General features: G+C 39.7%; 1 protein-coding gene across 1 annotated transcript; it reads right to left on the bottom strand.

Moving 5' to 3' along the window:
• Window positions 1-1061: 1061 nt before the first annotated feature.
• Window positions 1062-24164, bottom strand: CASS4 (Cas scaffold protein family member 4). Its single transcript, XM_032218607.1, has 5 exons — window positions 23694-24164; window positions 19068-19172; window positions 8370-8519; window positions 6361-7692; window positions 1062-2663 (listed from the first exon to the last, which is right to left on the bottom strand). The coding sequence occupies exons 1-5, from the start codon at window positions 24162-24164 to the stop codon at window positions 2250-2252; spliced, it is 2472 nt and encodes an 823-aa protein (XP_032074498.1). The 3' UTR covers window positions 1062-2249.
• Window positions 24165-25745: the final 1581 nt, after the last annotated feature.

Genomic DNA, 25745 nt, shown 5'->3' with positions numbered 1-25745 from the left:
TTCATTGCTTGTGTAGTGTTGATCCTTACTTATCTGAATATGAGAATGTGTCTAGTCTTTTTGATTCTATGTTTTTTTTTAATTTACTCTTGAATAGTGTGAAAATGTAGTTTACCTCTGTTGAGACTAGTTTGTCTACATACCAAGTTTCCTAGAATTCCCTGGCATTTTTGGATTGAGCTTGGTCTAAGATGCTAATAATAGCCCAGTTGAAACTCTGATTTGTTCTATTTATTGTGAGATGAGTTTTCATTATGAAAGTAAATAACCAAACTTAGAGAGCACCAACAACTTCATAGTTCAACCCCCAGATACATATTAAGCATCACTTAGTCTAATAAGCCTGAAAAGATTTATGTTCATTGTAGTGAACAGATTCTTTTAACATCAGCATGTGGTATTTTCTGACAAAGCTTTTAAAAATATTGAACTGTTTTAATTAATAGCAGAATAAATTAAAAATATTCAATAAGTTTTCTATTCAAGGTGGAAAAACCAGTGGCAAATGGGTTACAAATGAATAATAGCTTTTCCTCTTCCTTGTAAAATGTAGTGGATTAGAAAAGAGTGTTGTTGCACAACAAAAGATCCATTTTCAATACTCTGGGTCTATATTTATGCATTGTGTTTGCATAAGGGCAGGTAATGACTTAATGGACACAGCCATATAACATAATAAGTTAGTATGTTAGTGTGTTCAGCATAGGTCATTTTGTTTGTGGTTCAGTGTATTCTGTAATGCCAGAAAGTGACTTGATAAAATAACATTTAGAAAATCTTTTGAAATGTTTGACAAAATCCTGTCTTTTGCCCTAAAGAGAACAATACTGTTGCTGTGTATGCATGCTGGGGGAGGGCTGAACCTCATTTTATGAATTTCTGTTTACTCCTCATCACTATAAGAGCAAACCCAGCTTTTCTCAAGGACTTCCTCTTGCAGTTCATTGGGTTTTTAATAATGATCTTCAAATCCATAATTCAATTATTTTTATCTTTTTTATGTTGAGTATCTTAAAAGCAAGAGACTAATAGTTATTTTGCAAACATTTACATTGATTTTTCCTATTATAGAGCAAGCAAGTCCTTCTTGGTCTAAGCAACCTTACATGCACAAGGAAGGATTAACTGTGCCTAGTACCTTCTTTTTACATACATACATATATTCATACACATACATATATATGCGCACACTCACACAGAGACATTAGTTAGTTCCTTTGAAGGTTGTAAGGGTTTGGAAGATTCCCTTTTATTTGTTGTATGTTACTTTTCCTTTTTTTTAAATCTCTCATTGTACAATCACACAGAATGATGCCCTTTCCCCTATTTGTGAATATTGCTCCTGTTTGAACTGTAAGCAAAGTGCAAGTTTGTTGATATGAAGACAGTGTAATTCTTTAAAAGGAGCAATTGTATCAAGGAGGAAACAAGAAAGAAGAGAAATTTAGATAAATAACAGAGCCGAGACAAATTAGTAATTACCAGACTGTTGAATAAGTTCTATTTTTTACCATGCTTTTTGCTGTATAAATAATTCATAATATACCATTACACCTGAAACCATGGTTAGTCACAGTAGCGTTTGCACCATCTTAAAAGAGTCCACCAGAGTTTATCCAACCAAGTGAATGGTTGCAAGAATGGCTAATAACCTGAGCACTATTGCAACAGTTCATAAAAGCCTTCTAAATAGCCCTAATCTTGTCATATCAATTTACTGTCAGGTTTTTATTAAATGTATTCTCACCACATCTCTATGGGGTAGAATGCTACAGTACAGTTACCTTCAAGCAGACAGACGCACATGCTTTGTAATAATAAAAAACCCTAACATGTCTAAAAATCCAACACAGTTTTTGTGAACACGCTTAGAGTCTTAATGACACATTAAGCCTCAACAGAACAGACACATTTAAATGGAGTTGTATAAACTGAACCTTGATCCCAAGCTACCTATTCAAGATTGCTGTCTGTATGGATGTTGAGGATAAATGTCAAGTTGATACAAAGAGAAGCTTCTTCTCAGGAAATCTTTATATCAACATTCTTGACAATGGGGAGAATTTAATCCTGTTTAAACATTGGGAGAAGACACTCTTGCAGGCCTCTCGCTCAGTATTGGCTGGAGCTTTTATTAAGAGACACAGAGAGGGGAGTCAACTTACATCCCCACCCCGTTCACATGGATGTACTTTATCCCGCCCAAGCGTTACGTTCAAATTTGCCTTTTGAATTGTTCCAGTACTCCTTCATTCCATCATATCTCGAAATTGTTGTGTGAATTGAGATAATTCATCGGCTTGATTCTGAAGCTCTTTAAGCGCCTCAAAACTTGGATATTTCATGGCGGCATTTTTGGTGGCAATTGCCAGACTTTTCAGCAAGCCACAAAATGTGCTGCTGCCACGCAAGACATCGTTTCGGTTGGTCTTTTCAAGGGCTTCCTGACACAAGGTGTCCACCAGCTTTTGGCCTATCATAATGATCAGCTTGCTCTTGGCGACAAAGATTTCAGGAGTCCGATTATCGCTAAGAGTTTTGTGGAAGACACCGATGGCTTTCTGGACAGCTCCAAAATACAGTCTGGAGAGGCTGGAGAGTATCATTCGGTTATCTGGATCCTGTTTGCTGAGAGTCCTTTCTTTCATGGTAGGTGGAGAACTCTGGAGAGAATGAAAAGAAGAAAAACATTGAGAATTCCCACTATAAATGTTGTGTAGCTTGTCCTGGATATCCTATCAGTGGTTGTACTGGCTGTAGGAAGATCTTTTTACTAGTACAGGGGTGTCAAACTTGATATCATTGAGGGCCACATCAGGGTTGTGTATGACTTTGGGGGGCTGGGTTGGCATGGCCAGCTCGACATCAGTCATGTTGGGGGTGTCTTTGGTGGCCCGAGTGCTCTGCCAGCAAAAATGGGCTCCCGAGCTCCATTTTTCGCCTGCAACAACATCCTGCAACTCTCTGCCAGCAAAAACAGTCTGGGTGGGCCACACACAGCCCTTGTGAGCGCCGTTTTCACTGGAAGAGATACCACGGGCCGGTCCTTTGCTGTTTCCAGGGCAGCCCCAAAGGCCAGATCTAAGTATCCTGCAGGCTGGATCTGGCCCCTGGGCCTTGAATTTGACACCCCTGCTCTAGTATCAAGATGAGAAAGGCTGTTTAAAATGCTTCCTCTCATCAGAAATACAAAGTATGTGGAAATGCTGCAATTAAGAAAGTAGAAAAATGCCTTAGTGATAAAGCTATTCGCCCAACTAGCCCAATGTGTTGGCAGCAGGTCTCCAAATGTCAAGGAACTCTCCCTTGCTTGCATGGGAAGAAAAATCCAATTCCTGTTCCAAGCCAGGAGAAAGGCACCAGAGACAAAATGGAGGCTGAAGGCTGATTAGAAAGAGGGTCTGTTTATTGATGAAACAGATGGGCAGCTAACAAAATGGAGTTCAGAATGGGTGCCTTTTATACCTTTTGGGGGGCTTTGCACACGAGCTTCCTGTTCCTGTGCAAGAACATGTATTCTATTGGCTGTTGTCAGACTCCCATGTATGAGTTATGTAGGGGTCATAGCAGGCTCTATAGCAGGGCTGTCAAACTCGCAGCCCGTGAGCCAGATGCATCACACACTGGCCACACCCACATCTGGTTTAGCAAAGGGGGGGAAGTCCCGATATGTCACATGACGCTGCCGTGACGATACGAGTTTGACACCCCTGCTCTATAGACAAAGTACAAATCCTAGGTGTTTGTCTGAGCTAAGTTTGGTTGAAGTTTGGGCTGCTCTGACGTGATACAGTGAAGGGGCTTGTGTTCTCAAGGATGTTGGGTAATTCCTATTGTGGCTTAATGGCTTTCATCCTGTTTTGGCTCTTGGTTGAGGGTATTTGCTTATTAACAGAGCTATCTAGATACTTGTTTTCTTTGAATAAGCTCTTTATCTCTTAAGTGCTGGCATCTGCTATGGGCTATTAAGGAAAGTGGGGATTGTTTTCTGCCTCTAAAAAACATGTTTCTCCATTTCTCTCTTTTGGAAATATAATAATCTGCCTTTTTTTTAGTATTCCTCAAAATATTTCATTCCTCTCGGGGGGGGGAGGGTGGCTTCCCCTACTTAAGTTTTTATTAAATCTCTGTTGATAGAGCATAGAAGCTTCCGCACGCATAATGTGTGTTTTAACATTAAGGTTATTTCCACAGACAGTCTTTCCTTAAACCATTTAAAGCACACCTGATTGATTTCCTGCGGACCTCAGAATGCTGAGATGATTGAGATGAGAACACAAGGCACTGCAGATCTCACAGCCACCCAAACTTCCCTCATCTCCTTGTCACCCAAAAAGAAAATGATACCATCTGATAGAACCCTTCAACTGGCATATTTCTCTCACTTGCAATGCACGCTTATCTAATGTTTGCAAAAGTAAAAATAAAGCTCTCACTATCTGTAAAGGAATGTCTGGCTCCCCTGCTCTGTTTCCTGTAATTGCAGAATCCCACGGACAGCTTAATAACATCATTTTTTTTTTGTTCAGCTAGGGACGTTTCTCACCATCTTTAACTATAATGTGACTACATTTGTAACGATCTGTTCCCAGCCTGATAAGGATTCCAGAGATGGTTGGGAAAGATGCCTGCGTATTCTTCAGTTGTCTGGGAAATGGGCCAGCAGCCCACTGATACAGGGAAGGTATGAGTGAAAGAAACTGAAGAAGACCCTGCACCAGCAAGATGAAAGAGAAATTTAAGTTATAACATTAAAGTAATCCATTATTAAAAAATAATAATTTGGTGGAAATCTTATTTTTAGCTAGCAGAAGTCCTGGATGAAGGTGTGTGTGTGTGTGTGTGTGTGTGTGTGTGAGAGAGAGAGAGAGAGAGAGAGAGAGAGAGAGAGAGAGGGAGGGAGGGAGGGAGGGAGGGAGGGAGGGAGGGAGGGAGGGAGGGAGAGAGAGAGAGAGAGAGAGAGAGAGAGAACTCTACACCATGTAGACTTTTGAATTGGAATTCCTTGCAATGGTATTTCTACACTGGCTCCAATTCAGTTCTTTTGAAGCAATCTCCCCTATTCTGTCTCCCATGCCACTTAAAAGGAAGAGGAAAGAACTGGAAAACCTGACTGATCTTGCAAACAGAAAGGGAGAAACAGACAAAACTCTGGCAAATTTTGCTGGGATACGTCCAAGTTTTTCCATTAAAATCCACTGGAACACAGGAATTCCAAAGAGGGATAGAGATGAAAATGTCCCCCGCTTTGGATCACTTACAAGGTTTGTAGAGCAGGTGAGCAGTATTTTGCAGTTAGAGTTACACCGCAGCTGAGTGAAAATAAGCTGGTTCAGTTGTTAAATTCAATCAGTAATGTAGAATCAAAGATCCAGTGTTGCTTTGGGACTGATACTGACTACACTCCTAAGTATGACACTTCGGTATAGTGGCTAAAATTCTGTTGCCCTTTAACTCAGCTGTTACTGGCCTTAACAAGTGGTAGGTTCCAACTAGTTCAGTCGGACCGGTAGTAGTTTGGTGGCTTGGGCCGCTGGAACCAGCAGCAACCCAGTCCCTGTCACTGCCTTGAACTGGTTTCCAGTTCAGGGGCGTGTTTTTCTCTCTCTTTGTTTTTCTCTCTCTCTTGTTTTTCAGTTCTGCGCATGTGCAGAACACTTTAAATTGCCCTGTGCATGTGTGCACAGCACGCACATAAGCAAACCGGCAGTAGTGCCCACCCCTGGCCTTAATTCAGTGAGAATGCTGGTTTGAGTATGTGTGACGTTGAATATATTATCAGAACACACTGATGTACAATATTGCATTCTATACTATTGGAAAAAAAATGACAAATGCTTGCTACATTAAGCAGCCTCCATGTGGTTGAATTCAGATAGCAACTGCACTACAGGTTGAATATATAAAGTAATCAGTAACACCGAGTGTGCCAGGTAACATGGCTCTGCATGCCACTTAGGGTACATGTGCCATGGGTTCACCATCACAGTCCCAGGCACTCAACCAGTTCCCATTATCTATCCAATTACATTACTCTATCCCTAGCCATTGCAGGTGTGTGGATTCACTCGTATGTTGTTATTGTTTTTGTACTTTAAAGTTAATACTGACTCCTGCCAATTGTCTGGACGAGTCCTTGCAGTTTTCTAGGCAAGATTTTCAGACGTGGTTTACTAGTAACTCCTTCCTGTGGCTCAGAGAAAGTGACTGGCCTAAGGTCACCTACCTGGCTTTGTGCCAAAGGCAGGACTAGAGCTTATGATCTCCCAGTTTCTAGCCTAGTGCCTTAATCTCTATACCAAAGTGGGTCTCGAAACTTTCAAATGTTGTCATTTGTACAGTGATTCCAACCACACCAACCTGTAGATGAGTAGAGGAGTCTTCAGGGACAGAAAGACTTCTCTTTGTTGAATAGAGATCATTTTCTTTTGCTTTGCTCAAACTACTTATGAGAACAGAATTATCTTCTCCTTGCTTTTCTTGGCCAAATTTCTTCATTTTAAGCTCTACACCCGCTTTAGAATCCTTGCTATTTTTATCTTTGCAGCTCTTTTTGAAAAGTAGCTTCCCGTTAGCTATGATAATAGATGAAAATCTCTTAATGTCATCGGGTAGGGTACGGGCCACCATAACAAACTGATCCAGATCATCTGGGTTACTCTGAGGTTTCTTAACAGCTAGAATCTCAAGTGACCACTTGCATTTGTTTAAGGCTTCTCTGGTGTGTACCAAAATCTGAAAGGAATCTGAGAGAACATTCAGTTGTTTTTTAATTCTTGCCTGAAGTTTACTGTCCGATCCCAAAACTGCATTTCTTTCAATAGTTTGAGCAAATTTCAAAAACTCTCCCAAAGACACTTTTATGTGATCGATTGCTCGGTGGATTTCCTCAATGTTTTCTTCTAAATATTCTGGGTATCGCCACTTACTGCTCACAAAAATCATTAGACTTGCAACGGAACTGGATACGCCATGCTGTAGTTTAGTCAGGGTGTCTATAGCCAACTCAAGCTCCATAGTTGTCTCTTTTTTGAGGTCTTCTGGAAACGTTGATAAAATTGAAGATGAAAAGGAGTCGGTAGAAGAACTTGACAATGTGGATATGGTGCTGGTCCTGCTATTTTCACTTGAAATGGACAATCTATCTTGGTCCACATTGCATTCTGTGGATGATGGCAAAGGCATAATGTATAGGTTATCTCCTGAATTATGGTTATTTTCTTTCCGTTGTGCCAAAGCAACAGGTGTTCCTTTTGGAATATCATAATGAGTCAATTTTTGGCTTTCCTTTTCAATCCTGGTAGACAGAACATTGGAAGGAACATCATAGTTGCTGGCTGGACGTTGCACAAATGTATCGCGGGTGGAGGGGACATCATAAAGAGGAAGCTCTGGACAAGTTAATTTCCTATGTAGAGGTGGAATATTATACAATTTTGGATCTACTGATTTCCCTTTATCTTTTATTGGAGATATTTTTGCGGTTTCAGGATTGAACCTGTTGGGTGGTATATCATAAAGTGCATGCTTCTGAGGGAAATGATTCTGAGAAGTTTGTATTAATTTTGCTTTGTCTGGTGCCACGGGTACATCATAGATCCATTCCGATTTCCAAAGATTTGGTAACGTTTTGTAATGCTTTTCCGCAGGATTGGCAATGGGTTTAGGTGACGGTGTTGGGATGACATACATCTGGAGAGGAGAACAAAGAATGATAGATTATTTCTACTCCTTCATTTCTGTTCTCTTCGAGATATATATCTATATCTATATCTATATCTATATCTATATCTATATCTATATCTATATCTATATCTATATCTATATCTATATCTATCTATCTATCTATCTATCTATCTATCTATCTATCTATCTATCTATCTATCTATCTATCTATCTATATTTTGTAGAACAAAAATGGCACAGTAATAATAAACCAACAGATAAGAAACTGGTACCAACTTTCTAGGCAAGAAGCAGACGCACCCTTAATAGCCCCCACCTTTGTCAATGGGCCATTTTAAAAGCCTGGGTCAATCTATTCTACATAACAAAGATCTTCCTCCTTCAGCTCCAGGGTGATGGGATTAAGGCATGATAATATTAGCCCTTTATCCATCTCACCACAGGGCACCTGGGAAGAAGCAATGCTCAACCAAACTAGGACTCAAAGCATAGCCTACAGAGTTGCCCCTGGGAGTCTGACAACCAATCAGAATACAAGATCAAGATAAAACGCCAGACAGACCATAAAACCAGGAACTTTCAGCATCTCACTCTCTTTTCCTTTTCACCCAACATCTGGAAGCATGTGATCCCCCTTATCTCTATGATTCAGAACATATTTATTCAAGTATGATCCAACTTACATCTTCCACTGCTGAGTCTTGCCATGGGCAAGATCTTGACTTTTCAGGGTTTGATGGGATATCATAAAGTTTCTGCACCTTTTCTGGACACCATTCCATGAACGGAAATGTTCTGGAGTCCTTTCTAGAAGATGGTGGAGTGGCAAGGTCCTAATGAAAGAGTTCAACATTAAAAAAAATCTGTTACCACTAGCCATTCATTTATATATTTCCTTCAGCTGATAAGCAACTTATACAGAGTTCCTTTGATTTGGCTCTCATTTGCATTCTTGGATGAACGCTGGAATAAGAGCATGGATATCTATGACACATACAACAGTTTTCTCCAGCCTGACCTCTTCTTGATGGGTGAATTTGCACATCCATCAGTTCCATCCAGAGTTGAAAGCATCAAGTGAGGAAAGATGATCTTTCAGTGAGTATGTGGGACTTTTCTAAGCAAGTTAAGTTGGAACAGGATTTAGCAATCGAAGTATAAAGAAGTTCACCAGGCAGTAACCTACTGTAGGACAACTGTAGAGGACAGAATTCAAGCAAGGGCCAACAATTGTGATAGTATTTTATTTCTATTTTACTTAACGATATCGCTTTAGGTCACTATGGAAACTTAAAATGGAAACCACTGTCACTGAATACATTCAGAGTGAAAAGGCTACCATAGAGGGACTAACCAAAGGCTACAGCCCTAAAAACCACTTAAGCCTGGAACTGGCTTATTGGAGACTGCTAAGCTGAAGCTTAGAAGGTTAAAGGACTATAAGACGCACCGGTGTATAAGATGCACCAAGATTTTGAAGAGGTAAGTAAGAAAAAAAGTTTTTGTCCTCTCTGCCCTCCAGGAGCACTCTGCAGGCTTCAGCAGGGATGGGGGGGAGGCAAAAATGCCCCTGTTTTTGCAAAAAATGACTGGAAAATGGGCTGTTTTTTGCAAAAAGTGTAGCATTTTCTCCTTCCCCAGCCCTGCTGAAATGTGCAGAGTGCTTCTCCGGGCTGGAGAAAGAGAAAAATGCCTCAATTTTTGCGAAAAACGCCCCGTTTTTAACCCATTTTTTGCAAAAATGAGATGCAGGAGTGGGTCTTTGGGAGGCAATAAATGGCTGCATTCAGTGTATAAGACACACCAACATTTCCATGTTCTTTTTTTGGGAGGGGGGGAAGGTGCGTCTTATACTTCGAAAAATATGGTAGTCTAGTGTTGCTTAAAATTTGGAATGAGAAATAAACAACACTGTGAAATATTAGCCTGCAAGATGGGCAGGAGGTGAATTGGCTCAATAATCTCATTATACTGTACTTCACATTCCATGGTGGGTGGGTGGTGGGTTTTGTAGTTTAATGAGCAACTCTGGAGTTGTGTGAAAAGCATCATTGTGAACAGGGGTGGGTTTCTCGCCCCGTTCCAACCGGATCGGTTGGAACGAGGCCGGCGGCGTCCTCGCACACACACGTGGCGTCCTCGCGCACGCATGCGGCACGCGCATGCGTATTAGCATCTGCGCGATGCTCCAGCTGCTCCTGGAGGATCGTGCAGGCGCTGTATGCGTTCTGCGCATGCGTGGAAAGCGCAGAATTCGTAAAAACCGGGTAAGGAGCGGGCGCGGGTGTGCGGGCGCGCGCGGGCGCGGGGGGGGGACTTCGCCGTTCCCGGAAGTTACTTACTTCCAGGTTCGGCGACCAACCAGATCGCAGGGACCGGTGCGAACCGGTCGAAACCCACCCCTGATTGTGAAGCATCTCAAGTTTTTCAATGTCCATCTTTTTGGAACTAAACATAAATGAGCTAACATACAACGATACCCAGATAAAAGCTAAATAGAGGTCTAAGCAAATCTCAAGGAAAGAGCCCCAAGGCTTGCATGGCTCCTTGGTATATGACCGTCTTCTCTAACTTTGTCCCTTCTAGATACATAAGCTGCACCTGCACCATCTCCATCCAGAACACAGGCTGGAGAAGGCTACTTAAGATAAAGGGGGCTCTGTCACAATGCACCGAAAGGATATGGGCACTAGATGGCAGAGTATCTTAAAACAAAACAAAACATGAACATTGAAGATTTAGAGCCAACCAGATTTTGTAAGGGAAGTGTTACAAAAGACACACATTCAAACTCTAAAAACAAAGTGCACAACTTTTAAGATGCTTGTCCAAAATTGGTGCAAATGTAACATGTTAATATGTTGCATCACCAAAGATGTCACAGGTTGTCATGAACAGGCATCCATGATCAAAACATGAAAACGGTTGCAGGAATTGGGTATGGCCAGTCTAGAGAAAAAAAGCACTAGGGCAGTGGTGGGATTCAGCCAGTTCGCACCTATTCGATAGAACCGGTTGTTAACTTTCCAAGCAGTTCAGAGAACCGGTTGTTGGAAGAAATCTCATTTTGGTTTTTTCCACTTTACGGGGCTAATCTTGTAAGGAAGGCAGGAAGGAAAGATTCTGGTGTTGTTTCTAGCCTAATCTTTATTGCCCTGCTTCCAGAAACTGCCTCTCCGGTTAACCCTTATTACATTGTAACAGCTAAGGCGAAGCGCCCATCGACCTGAGTGAGGTTGAGTTGACCACGCCCACCCAGTCACATGACCACCGAGCCATGCCTACCCAGCTGGTCATTAGGGCAGAGAACTGGTTGTTAAATTATTTGATTCCCACTATGGCACTAGGGTAACATGATAGCAGTATTCCAGATTTGAAGGGCTACCACAGAGAAGAGGGGGGGGGGGTCAACTTATTTTCCAAAGCATCAGAAGGCAAGAGAAGAAACAATGGATGGAAACTAATCAAGGAGAGAAGCAACTTAGAACTAAGGCGAAACTTCCTAACAGTGAGGACAATTAAGCAGTGGAACAGCTTGCCTTCAGAAGTTGTAGGTGCTCCATCACTGGAGGTTTTAAAGAAATGACTGGACCGCCACCTATCTGAAATGGTATAGGATCTCTTGCTTGAGCAGAGGGTTGGACTAGAACATGGGTGTCATGACTTCCTGGGAGGAGCTTACTGGTGTGGGGCAGCAAAAAATCAGCTGCCTCCGAATTCCTGGCTACGTACCTGTTTAGAGGATCTTCCATCTGACGTCTTATCAGGTTTTCTTATCCTTCAGGCAAGAGGGAAAGAAGAAACTGTTTTGCTGGCAAATGCTCTTCGATTTTTGCAGCTTTTGTGCTTGCAAGGAAAGGGGGGCTAGCCCAAGGCAGAACGGCTGTCCGTGCTGGGAACTTCAAACTGCCTTGTGCAGGACAAAGTAGGTCTCTCCCACTCTGCTCTAAGTTTTGTTTGATTTAATCTTATCACGAGCTGAATCCGTTTACTGCGAGGACAATAATTGCTTATCAACATTTTAGCTTCTTCTCTTTTTCTCCTCCGAAAAATTATTTACTCAGAGGCTTTTAAAATGGCGCCGAGCAGGCTGGTTTCTCCGGTAATAACGAACACTTTTTGCTAATTCTTACAAGACTTCAAAAGAATTCAAAACAAAAGAGATAGCTTATCAAATGTTTTGGTCTCACAATAGAAGAATTTTACTCCTTTATTAACTTAGCTTATTTGGAAGTTAAATGGTGATGAATCTGTTGAACGGTCTTGTTACAATGTTTACTCACTGAAAGTTTTGCTAAGCCTTAAACTTCAAAATAAAAGCCTCTTTACTTAAAGCTGCATATTTAGGCTATAGAGTTTTATTAACTGCAGGCAGACAAATTTTGAAATGGCCTCAAAACCAAATATTAACTTGAAGTCGTCACCCTCTACTTCCAGGGGCACATCCTCAGTGCCTGGCACAAAGCTGCAGCCTCCGCCTCCTACGCCCCCTGCTGGGGATGTGTTAACGAAAGAATTTTTTCTGAGTAATCTAAGCGAGGCTCTTAATGCACAGACAATTAAAATGGAAGATAAATTTAGAGATAATAGAGAGGAGAGAAAAGAGGAAATAAAAGAAATGAAAGAAGAAATTAAAAGTGAAATTAAAAGTGAAATAAAAGGACTTAAACAGGAGTTGTATGAGAAATTTGAGGCTAAGGTTGATAAAATTAGAGACGACATGCTGAGTCTTGTAACTGTATTAACAGAACATATTTCTGGAGTGGAAGATACTCTAGAGGTTCTTAATGATGCCAATGCTAACTTGACATTGAAAACAGAGGTGGTGGAACAAAAAGTGGAAAATGCTGAAAAAGAAATTATTATGATACAGTACCGACAAATGGAGCTCGCATTAAGAGTAAGGGGGCTGCGTGAGGAGAAACAGGAGAACCTGAAACAGACCCTATCGGAAGCTTTTGACCGCCTGATGGGAAGACCAGGGACCAACCAAGGCTGGCAAATTGACAAAGCTTACCGCGTTAACTCCTGGCTGGCAAAGCAGAAGCAGCTTCCTCGAGACATCGTTATATATTTTACTACAAGAGAGTCCAGAAATATGGTACTGCAAGCGTCTTATAACACTAAGCTTCAAATTGGCGGTCAAGACCTGGCTGTTTTGAAAGAGATACCACCTCAAATGTTAAGAGCCAGAAGAGACTACGCTTTTTTGGCCGAAGAACTCAGAAACCGTCAGATACAGTATAGATGGGATGCACCATTCGGCATCATATTTACATTTGATAAGCAAAGGTACCGCCTCAACTCTGTATGGAAAGCCCGAGATTTTTATTATAATATATTGAAGGCCGGACACCCTGCACCACCTGGACCTAGAGAAAGACCACAAGAAGGACAGGATAGACAGCAAACTACACAACCACCAGACAAGATGGAGCATCTCTCTTCTCTAGAAGTGCAAGGTGCTATGGAACCAAGACCTAGCCGCATGACTACTAGACGTATGGAGAAACAAGCTAAGAAGCAACAGTATCAACAATCATCGGCCATCGATCAAGGAACTACAACAACAAATCTGGAAGCAGTGGGAGGAGCTAAACCTAAGGTTAAACAGGCCGTGCAGGAAGCTCTAAAAATGCTTCAACCAACCAAAGATGACAACTAAGATTTTAACATGGAATGTCAACGGACTGAACTCTCCACAGAAGAGGAAGAAAATATTTCATTATCTTAAACAGTTTAAGAACGATGTAATTTGTTTGCAAGAAACTCATATCAAGTCAACTGATCAAAAATATTTGATCAACTCAAAACTTGGTCAACATTTTGCAGCTTCTGCTATGGAAAAGAAGAATGGTATAGTTGTATACTTAAGAAAAGATATGAAAGCTGAATTAATAGAAGCAGATCCCTTCGGAAGATATATTGCTTTAGACTTAATCTTAGAAGGGAAAAAGACATTACTTTTGGGAATTTATGCACCCAATCAACAGCAAGATAGATTCTATAGAAATCTTCATGCTAAATTAGTACAGTGGGACTATAGTTCCTGTATACTATTGGGTGACTGAATGGAGTGATAGACACTAAGAGAGATAAGAAGATTTCCCGCCTAAATACCAAGATGCGAGCAAAGTTACCCAAATCCTTCTTTGACATTATGGATGATTTTGAATTGAGAGATATCTGGCGAGAAAGAAATGCAGAGGAATACGACTTCACTTTCTTCTCGGACAGGCATCAATCCCTTTCAAGGATTGATTTTATTCTAACCACTAATGATTTGCTTTCTAGGGTCAAGAAAACAAAGATTGCAGCTAGAGTCCTTTCGGACCATAACCCAGTTTGGATGGAGTTGGGAAGGGTAGTGCAGGCAAGAAGGTTTTGGAGACTGAATGAAAATTTATTTAGATATGAAAACTATATTAATGATTGTAAAAAATTACTATCTGAATATTTTGTTTTGAATATGAATAAGGGTACATCTATGGAATTTGTATGGGATGCAAGCAAAGCGTATATGAGAGGAGTTTTGATGAATATAAATAAAACACATAGAAATAAGCAAGGGTTAAAACGAACAGAACTGGAAGAGGAAATTAAGAGAAAAGAGCTCGAGTTAACAAGGAAACCAGACGATACAAAGGTTAAGGAAACTATTAACATATTAAAATCTCAATTTGACATGTTGATCTCTGACCAGGTAGCTACTAATTTATTATATGCAAAACACAATACTTTTTGTAATGCAAACAAACCTGGCAGATGGTTAGCTTATCAGATTAGGAAAAAAAGGAAAACTCGAAATATATCTAAACTGATTTACAGAGGGAAGGAGGTGTTCCAACAGGAAGAGATTCAAAAGGCTTTCTGGGAATTTTTTACAGAACTGTATAAAGGGGATAAAATTAATGGTTTAGACATAGACAAATATTTAGACAAGGAGAAAATACCTTCAGTTAGAGAAGAACACAGGCAAAAATTGAATCAACCAATAACCTCGGGGGAAATCCTGCAGGTAATTAAGCAATTAAAGCCAGGGAAAGCACCAGGTACAGATGGCTTGACAGCGGTTTACTATAAAAACTTACAGTTAGAAATGGTAGAACCTCTTAGAGAATTATTTAATATGATTCAAACGGAAGGTAAAGTCCCTCCATCTTGGAAGACAGCGTTTATATCTTTGATACCCAAAGAAGATCAAGATACTACTCAACCCAAAAATTATAGACCCATTTCATTACTGAATGTAGATTATAAAATTTTTACTAAAATATTAGCAAATAGGTTAATGTTGGTCATTCAACAATTGATACATACGGACCAAACAGGTTTTATACAAGGGAGACAGATGAAAAGTAATGTCAGATTAATTATTAATGCATTAGAATATTTGGGAAAGAACAACCAGATCCCTGCTGCGTTTATATTTTTGGATGCTGAGAAGGCCTTTGATCGAGTTAACTGGCAATTTCTGCTGAAGATATTGCAAAAAATGCAGATAGGAGATAATTTTTTACAGTCAATTAAAGCAATATACCAACAGCAAACAGCACAAATCATAGTCAATGGAAGTTTAACAGACTCTATTCAAATTGGAAAAGGTACAAGACAGGGTTGTCCTTTGTCCCCATTATTGTTTATTATAACTTTGGAAGTATTGTTGAATAAAATACGGGGCTTGGATGGTTTAAAAGGGATCAAGATTAGGCAGCAAGAATATAGAGTCCGCGCTTTTGCGGATGATTTGGTCATAATATTGGAACAACCGCAGGAATCCAGTATGGTTTTAATGAATACGATTAATCAATATGGTCAAGTGTCTGGCTTTAAAATAAACTTAGGAAAAACCAAAACATTAGCTATAAATATGAATATTAAACAAAAGGAAGAATTAGGAGTGATGCTAGGATGTGAGGTAGTTAAAAAAGTCAAATATCTTGGAGTCAACATTTTAACTTCAAATGGGAAGTTATATAAGCATAATTATGAACCACTTTGGCATAGCATACAGACAGAGATGAAAAAATGGGAGAAATTGCACTTATCTTTGCTGGGCAGGATAGCGGCAGTGAAAATGAACATTTTACCAAAATTTTTATTTCTTTTCCAAATGTTACCTATACTTAAAAAAGATGCGAACCTTTTAGAATGGCAGAAGGGTATCAACAAATTTGTGTGGGCAGGAAAGAAGCCGAGGGTAAAGATGAAAATAATGCAAGATGTACGTGAGAGAGGAGGACTGAAACTACCTAATTTAAAACTATATTATGATGCAGTGGTATTATCTGTAATTAGTGATTGGATTCATTTAACCAATGATAGAATATTGAACATTGAGGGACACGATCTGGTATTTGGTTGGCATGCTTACCTGCTATTCAACAAAAAATTGGATAAGAACTTTAAAAGTCATATTTTAAGAAATGCTTTATTGCGGGTTTGGAAGAAATACCAATATAAATTAAATGACAAGATACCCATGTGGGCAATTCCTAGACATGCAATTGAAAATATGAATACAGCACAAAAACAGGACAGATTCACTTACAGACAGCTTCTTACCTCAGAAAGGGGGGTATTACAATTAAAATCTTTAGAGGTATTAAAAGAGGAGAAGGTAATTCAAACATGGTTCCAGTATGGGCAATTACAGGCTAGGTGGAAAATAGATCAAAAAATTGGTTTTATTCAAGTTGAGGATAATCTGTTTAAACAAATAAGAGATCAAAGCTTAATGCATATAAAGAGGATATATAATGTATTAATACAGATGGATTCGGAAACAGAATTAGTTAAAGATTGTATGATAAAATGGGCTCAAAATATTGAGGAACCAATAATGTTGGATACATGGGAAAGAATTTGGGTAAGAAATGTGAAATTTACACAAGCTCAAAATCTGAGAGAAAATTTTTACAAGATGTTCTACAGATGGCATTTAGATCCTAAAAAGTTGGCTTCTATGTATCCGAATGTACAGCCTAAATGTTGGAGGTGTGGTTCTCTCGATGCTACATATTATCATATATGGTGGACCTGCCAAAAGGTCAAGGCATTTTGGATAAAAATATGGTGGGTCATGCAAAATGTTTTTAAAAGAAGGATAAAGTTTATTCCTCAGTTATTTTTACTAGGTATATGTACTGATTTTACAGTGGTAGAGACCAATTTGATTCTGCACCTGATAACTGCAGCAAGACTGTTGGTGGCGCAATATTGGAAGAAGGAAGACTTGCCTACAATCCAAGAATGGACATTGAAAGTAACAAACTTAGCTGAAATGGCTAAAATATCGGCATATCTCAAAGATCATTCAAATGAGAGATATAAACGAGACTGGAAAAAATGGATTGACTATATACAAAATAAATACGGGACTAAGAAATTCCAGTTAGCCTATGCTTAAGATCAGAAATGATTTAAACTGTTAAAAGTCAGTTCAGTAAGAAGAAGCTAAGTTCAATCTAGAATGTCATTAATTTCTTTATTTCTTTTTTCTCAATAGATTTTAGACTGTGCTAGTTAAAAATCCATACCGTGTACGGGTTCTGGGAAGTCGGGGGGGGGAAGGAGGAGGGGGGATGGGGAGGTGGAGGGAGGGAGGGGTATACACAACAAAAAAAAAATTGTATTTCAATGTTTTAATGATTGACAAATGATGACATGTTTGTGTTTTTTTTTTTAAAGAAAAATAAAAAAGCTCTCATGACCTCATCGTAAGAAAACACAAAAAAAAGAACAAAATAGAACATGGGTGTCAAACTCGCCATGTCACGTTCCCGTAATGGGATGTTTCACGACGTTTTTCTCCTTTGCGGAGCTGAGGTGGGCGTGGCCTGCACGCGATGCAACCAGCCTGCAGGCTGTCAGTTTGACGCTCCTGGACTAGAAGACTCCCAAGGTCCCTTCCAGTTCTATTCTGATCGATGGATTGATCAGGCTGATTGTCCAAAATATGTATCAGCTCTTGTGGGAGAGATAGGAATCTTCATTTTGTTGATTGTCATAAAGGCAGCAATTTGTTGAACCCTGCAGTGACATTTCCTTGTGCTTGCTATGGAACAGTGCTAGAAATGCTTACACAATTTAGAAAGGACATATTCCAGTAAAAATAAGGTTGAAATAGCAATCTACAAACAACCCAGGAAACAATTACACAGTAAGGCTTTATTTCCTGATTCTCATCTAAGAGTTTCAGCAATATTGAGCAAAAATAGTTAGACTGAAGATACCTCTTTAGTATGGGACAGGCTGGTACACCTTGGGGAATAGCAATAGCACTTAAGACTTATATGCTGCTTCACAGTGCTTTACATCCCTCTCTAATTGATTTACAGAATCAGCATATTTCTCCCAATAATCTGGGTCCTCATTTTACCAATCTTGGAAAGATGGAAGGAAATCTTGAGCCAGTGAGGATGGTGTAAGGCAGCCTTTTTAGTGGCAGTGATAATGCTAGGGCTGAAGTGGCCTAGTGGTGGAGCTCTCGTCTCACAATCAGGAAGCTGTGAGTTCGATCCTAGGGAGAGGCAAATATTTCCCTCTCTGGGCACAATGAAAATGTGTTTGCTGAAAAACACCTCCACATTGGTGGCAATGCTCAGCTCCATTCAGTTGCCCAGACTCCACCCCGCAAGAGATTATGGGATCATTAAAAGAAGATGAATAATGATAGGGCTGAAGTGAAAGCCTGGGGCCTCTATCTACTTCAGGCCCAGCCTTAGTGATGCTGGCAAGTGCCACTGTTCATGTTAGCCTAGATAGGGAATGCAGATAGAGAATTGTTTCTCTTTTGTTGTTGTTGTTGGTGTATGCATGAGAGAGAGAGACAGAGACAGAGAGAGACAGAGGGAGAGAGAGAGAATCAGAGAGGGAGAGAGACAGAGAGAGAGAAACAGAGAGAGAGACAGAGAGAATCAGGGAGAGAGAGACAGAGAGAGAGACAGACAGACAGAGAGAGAGAGAGAGAGACAGAGACAGAGAGAGACACAGAGAGAGACAGAGAGAGAGAGAGACAGAGACAGAGACAGAGAGAGAGAGAATCAGAAAGACAGGGACAGAGAGAGACAGAGAGAGAGACAGAGAGAGAGAGACAGAGAGAGAGAGACAGAGAGAGAGAGACAGAGAGAGACAGAGAGACAGAGAGACAGACAGAGACAGAGTAGAGTCGAGCTAGGAATTTTCCAAATTTTTGACATGCTGAGCTCAAAAAAGATCACCATCCAAGTTATAGAATAAATCTAAAACTAAATCTACTCAATTTTTCAGATTCCCTCCATTTTCTTTTCTGATAAGTGACTTTAATACAACCTTGCCAATCAAGCAATGATGGCAACTATGCTCAACCATCCACTTGCCATGCTCACCATCATGCTCACCTGAGTCAACAAGGATCCAGAATGTTGGGATGTTGGAATGTCATAGACGTTGTTTCTTTTCTCCAGAGCTGATGCCCATGTAGCTCTCGGAAGAGTGAAGAGGTGCTTGGGAGAAGAGGGAAATGATGAAATCAAAATGACACTGATATTACCTGTGAATATTTTATGAGCTGCTGTTCTTTCAAGTTGATGCTGCATTGGGCTTTGTTAACCATTTAATAAAAAGGTGCTTCTCCTATAGACAGTTATGAACAAAAGTTTTTGTTGTTTGCTCATGAAATTGCTGTGTTTTTTCCCCCAAACTAACCTATTAATTGCTGGTGGATGACATTAAGGTCACACAAAAGAAGCAAAACGTCCTTTGTGATTATTGAATAGTGTGCAAATTAGATAATTCAATCTAGTGAAAAGGTACCAAGAATTTATGCTGCTTCATTTTATCTAAGTATTTGGCTGATCCGTCAAGGAAACTGGATAAACCCAGGGGTGAGATTCAGCTGGTTCGGACCGGTTTGGGTGAAGCGTGCACTCACCGAACCGGTTGTTAAACCAGTTACATCTCACCACTGAATAAACCTGAGATGTATATATATATATATTTACAGTTAGGTTTGTTATTGATGGCTAAAGTTTGCTAACTGTTTAGAACAACAGCATAAAATCAATTTAAACTTTGTTAAAGTTCAAATGATCAACAATTAAAGTCTCTATAAAATGACGTATTTTAAAAGGATGGTTAAAGGATCAATTCTGTCAACTTTTGACTATAATTCAGCCCAGAATTTCTGTTGCTAAGTGAGACAGTTATGAAATGAGATTTGCCCCGTTTTGTGAACTTTCTTGCCGCAGATGTCAATCACTGCAATTGTCAAGTTAGTAACACGGATGTTAAGTGAATGTGGCTTCTCCATTGACTTTGCTTATCAGAAGGTTGCAAAAGGGGATCACATGACCCCAGGATGCTACAACAGCAGTGGTAGGTTGCAGGCAGTACGCCCCAGTACGGGCGTACCGGAGCCTGCCCGGAGCACCGGATTCCGTTCTGGTACGGTGCTCGGGAGGGCCCACCCACCTGCCTGAGCTCCTTATCTGTCTTTTAAGGCTTCTGTGCATGCGCATGGCACATACAGCGCCTGAGCGTTGCTGTGCGGAGCAACTGGAGCGTCGCAGAGGCTCGTGGCGGTGCTAGGATGCATGTGTGCATGCTGCACGCGTCCATGTGGATGCTGCCGGGCCCGTTCCAATCATACTGGTTGGAACGGGATCCGGAACCCACCACTGTGCAACAGACATAAATATGAGTCAATTGCCAAGCATCTGAATTTTGATCATGTGGCCATGGGGGATACTCCAATAGTCGTAAGTGTGAAAAACGATCCTAAGTGCCGTTTTTCAATACTGTTGTAATTTTGAATGGTCACTAAACAAACTCTTGAAAGTTGAGGTCTACCTGTACAGCAGATTTCTTTAATAATCTTTAGTAGGGTAGAGATTCATACAGAAAAAGTTATTCCTTTAACTAGGTGACATAAATAACCCATTGCCACTCATATCCCTCAAAGTACAGTAGATCTATGCTTTCTTGTGTAACTATAGAAGTACATGTTTTAAAATTAAAAAGACACAATTCCCAATTGAGTAAAGGTAAAAGTAAAGATATTCCCTTTGCAGTTGTTTCCAACTCTAGGATGTGGTACTCATCTCTGTTTTTTATCCGCAGGATCTAGCATTGTCCAAAGACAATTTCTGTGGACATGTAGCCAGCATGAGTATATGCCGAGGCTCACCGGAACACTGTTACCTTCCCACCGAAGTGGTACCTATTTATCTACTTGCATTTGCATGCTTTTGAACTGCTAGATGCAGCTGGAGCTGGAACAATTCATTAAAAATGTATCTTTAGCCACTTTACCAACCTTTTTTAATTACAAAAAAAAAAAAGGAAAGGAGGGACAAATACAAATTTCTTGATTTTAAGTATCCTCTTCCTTCTGTCCCATTCCAAGTTAAAATTGAACATGGGGAGATATTGCAGATCTGAAACTTATCTTTCTTCGAGGATAACAATCATTCTATATATATAAAAGCTAACTACCACTCACTCATCATGAAATCTCCAGAATGGTAATAATTCAGTAATGCAGGGAAACCACAATAATCAGCCAAAAAACCCTATCATGATGAAGATGGGAGAAGCAGTGATAAGAGAAGAGTGTCAAGAAAATAGAGGTTGGATTGTGTATCAGTGATATAAAAGTTGCAACACTGAGGAAAGAACCTTGGTCTAGTGGTCTACCCCACCATTTATTTCATGAATGAACAGAGGTTTAAACCAATATCTCCTTGAACTTATTCTAGTACTCTTAACTATTGTACCACTTTGGTATTAAATACTAGTGACTCTTCAAAGCTACATTTTGAATAATTCTCAGATACTCCTGCCTCTTAAAATTGTGATTGGGCTAAGAAATCTGATTTAAACAAATGCAAAGATTACAATACACAACTAGCATTCACATTTCTTCTATCGCATACAAAAACAGGTACGATGAAGATATTAAACATTTCAAGCAGGGATCTGAAGAATAGATTAGATGTACAGATATTAATTTTATAGGTACTTAGTAGTTCAATTATAAAAAACTGAATGGAGGTTTTTTTTTGAGGGGGGAGGTAGAAGCACCGTATTGTGAATTATCTGCTGCTTAGTAGGAAATTTCAAAGAAGAAACACTAAAAATTGAGGCATATGCCAAATGTCATATTAGACTCTAAAAGAGATGGATAACAATCTGGCAGGTTGTCAGCAACAGCTGATGCTACTACAGCTGACTGTGTGATTCTAGCCAACTACTCTATTTCTATTCCTGCACTAGCTGGGCATTTCATCACATGTGTTCTTTAAGCATATGTGTTTGTGGTGAAGAATTGCCACAGGACATTTGTTCTCTGCGGAAACAACTGCAGTCATAAGCCAGATGTAGCTTGAGAAAACTGTACGTTCACAGGATTACCGTAACATTTGAAAGCTTGGTGGGGTTTTTTTTAACAACTTCGCTCACAGAACTGGTAAAGCTAGTTATAGTTACCATACTTTACCAGCCCTATCAAGTGCTTAAGATCATGGACTTATCAGATCAGCCCAAAAATGTCACCTAGCCTGCCATTCTACTTCCAATAATGATTTAAGTAAAGGATTCTTGAAAGCCAAGCTGATGACATTGTCACTCAAGGGTGCCTGGTGACGAGATGGGTGGTATACTACCACTATTACTACTACTATTACTACTACTACTACCACTACTACAAATAATAATAATAACAACAAGAACAATAACAATGACAACAGTCAATGACAGTCAATAGTATTTGTGACACATTTTTAAACGTTCAATTAACTGAGTTTCATGTTTAATGAATAAAGTATATAATAATAATATAAAATAATAAAAATTGTTAGGGCGATTTCTTTCATTCTTGGTTTTGGTTTTCCTGGTGTTCTTAAGTAATTTTTCGTTGCAACCCTCATCTCATTATATTGCCCAAAAAGTATATAGAGTTTATGGAAATTATATTCCAAAACATCGGGAAGAAATTAGGCTACATAATTCTGTGCTTTTTTTTAAACTCCCCAAGTATTCATAGCAGAGGGTACTCCCAATTTCTAAATGTAGAAATTGATATTATATATTGGGCTCTCTTAAATTGGTTTGAATTTCATAAAGATACTATGTAAGTGCTTCCTTTGTTATTGTAAATTATTGCAAGAATTGTTATTATTGTAAACCAGTTGTCCCCAATTTGCCTTCTCCCTCTAGATTGAGCCTATCCCAATCTGGAGGAGGGCTGAAGCAGAGAATTAATCTGGACTCATTACGTAAACACAAGAGGTCAAGGTCTGGCATGCACGCACACACACACACACACACACACACACACACACACACACACCATGCATTTCAGCCTTATCTAGTCTTTCCCAGGTGAAAGCTGCCAAACTGGGGAGATTTCTGTATTATAGGCAGAGAACAATAAAGTAGTTAGTTTGAACTCTACATGAGTGGGTCTGGTTGTTTGTACCTGGCAACCAGACAACTACCGTAATGTCTCACCCTTACTGATTAGGAATTTGGGAAGAAGTAGTCGAAACATCCAAACAAAATTTGAAGAGCTCCAGGTTTTCAAGAGTGTTCCAAACTTGTTGACTATAATTTTTACCGAATGGTACATCAAATATTACTGATGTAACACAGAAACAGATTGCATTCTATTTATATTAACCTTAACTAACTAAATTAAGAATCAATGATCCATTGGAAATTCTGAAGTGGTCTATCAGTGGACTGCAATTTCTGTGTATAAGTACATTGTTTATATATCTAACACAGCCTTCTTCAAATCAGTGTCCTGTGGATATGTGGGATCACAACTCCTTAGTCATGGACAGTGAGAGTTAAAATTCAATGTTTTTAATCCAAGCAGACAGAAATAAATCTCTGTGTCTTTGTGTATGCCTACAAACAAAAGGGAAATAGCTGGAGAGTTGATGTAAAGGAAAGATTTAATGCATTTCTTCCTACCTTTATTACATTTTTTCCCCCATTTGACAAGTAGCATGCACCTTTACCTGATTTGATGAAGTCTCGGTCTTTTCACTGAGCAGCTGAGCAGCCAGAGCTGGTCCTTTGTACCCTTCTTGTGTGGACAACGATAAAGTAGAAGATGAAGCTGAAGGCGGATTAATCCAACCATCCATTTTTTCATAGACAGATAATGGGGCAGAAGTTCCATGTGCGGAAGGAGCCTGATAGGTAGCCCAAGGGCTGGTTGGCAGTGCTTGAAAATCTTGTTCAATGGAAGGAGCCTGTGACAAAGTAAGAAGCTGGAGGCGATTGGCTGGTGCCAAGCCCTGCTTCCCATGAAGTGAACATTTCCACCAACCTTCACTCCCAAGGAGATTCTGTTCAAGAACTATCAGGATGTCTCCTTTGCAAAAGGCTAGCTCATCTGGACACTCAGCTTTGTTGTCATATAAAGCCTTGGCCAAGGTATTCTGAAGAAAAACAAATGAAAAGTAAGGGAAGCTCCTTCTTCTCATAATTACTAAATTTATATTTAAGTTGCAGTAAAGGTTTAAATGAGACAGGATTCAATTCCATATTGTTCTGGAAGACCTCTGTGCCCCGTTATTCACTTAAAATTTAATCAAACATCTTACATCAGTTTTGGGGTTTCAAAGCTGCTAATTATCACTCTCACTCAATTGCAGATGCAAGGCTGATAGAGATGCTCTCACAAGTAAATGATGTTGAGGAAACCGGAAGCATCGCGTCGAGAACGGCTGGTAAAATAGTGAGCTCCGAGGAGCTTCGCGAAAAACCCAGCTGGCAAACCGCCATTGGGAGGTCTTTGAGCCAGAACCGTCCTCGAGGGACAGTGAAGAAGGAGAGGCATTTTGAACAACCGTGAGGAGCAAGGCAAGCTCCTCAGCAAGTCCAAAACAAGCTCCCCAGACCGGTTGTAGGGGTGGCAGCCATTGTTCAATGACCGCTCTGGAGCCAGGATATCCAGACCAAGTTTGGAACAGGAGCAGTGATCGGACTGAGTGTTGGGACAGGTAGAAAGACTGGCCATAATTTTTTTTTAATTTGGAGCTTAAAAATTTTGTCCAGAAATTAAAAACAGTGGCTAAGTGGAATATGAAGGGGAGGGGGGAGTGGAGAAACAAGTAAATGATCTTCTGTTACAAAAAAAACAAAACACATAGGGCTTTCTGTTTTAAACATACAGTAATGGCAATATTGCAATGTGTTTAAATAAATCTATAGTACACACTAAGCCTGCACAACTTGTGTGCTGTGTGTGATCTATTAGATTTGGCCTGATCCACAAAGGTTTTTTCTTATCATCAGTTATGTTTTCTACTCTTATTTTTAAGAGATAACTTCAAAGTATATGGAGATGCGAACATAATCACACATTAAAAATAAATAGGCGATATCTGCAGAAATCCTTAGTTTTGCATTATCCCATACATAAATGTTTAAATCTAATGCCGTAAGAGATGCTCTAAAATCACATGTTTTCAAAGCTGCTGTAGCTTCCCACATCTTGTTACATGCACAATACCAATTTGTAGAAGCAGTTATTTTGACTCGGTATTATCTAGTTGCCTACATAAATGAGGAAATATTTCTTGGTTGGCTTCTACATTGCGCATAAATACCTTGCCTTTCTTTTAAGTGGGACCTTTTGAGAAGACCACACGAAATCAAAATAAAAGTTACCATGACAATAGAAGAAACACAGGAAATGGAGATATTACTATCTCACGTATGTGAAACCGATGTGAGAAACCCCAAAACTGATACTGATCATACTCCCAGAAAGAAAGAACAAAATTTTAAACTGTTAGAAATAGAATTTTGTTAGAGATAAAATTCATCAGGATGTGAGAAATGAACAATGGGAAATTACTATCGTAGAATGTGACCTTCAATACATATCCTTTATTAGGTACTAAACTCAGTATTAAAATATACCAAATGTGTGAACAAGTCAGCCTTCATATCTTTTCCAGAGGTCTTACCACTAAATAGGAATTTTTCATTTATATGTGTGACAACATCTCTAAGGTTGTGTGCAAGGTTACAGCTGGCTGAACAAGTTACACATTGCT

This window comes from Thamnophis elegans, chromosome 5, assembly GCF_009769535.1.
Source record: "Thamnophis elegans isolate rThaEle1 chromosome 5, rThaEle1.pri, whole genome shotgun sequence".
Classification (NCBI taxonomy): Eukaryota; Metazoa; Chordata; class Lepidosauria; order Squamata; family Colubridae; genus Thamnophis; species Thamnophis elegans.
Note: the sequence above shows the minus strand (reverse complement) of the source record. Positions and strands in the feature narration are given on the sequence as shown.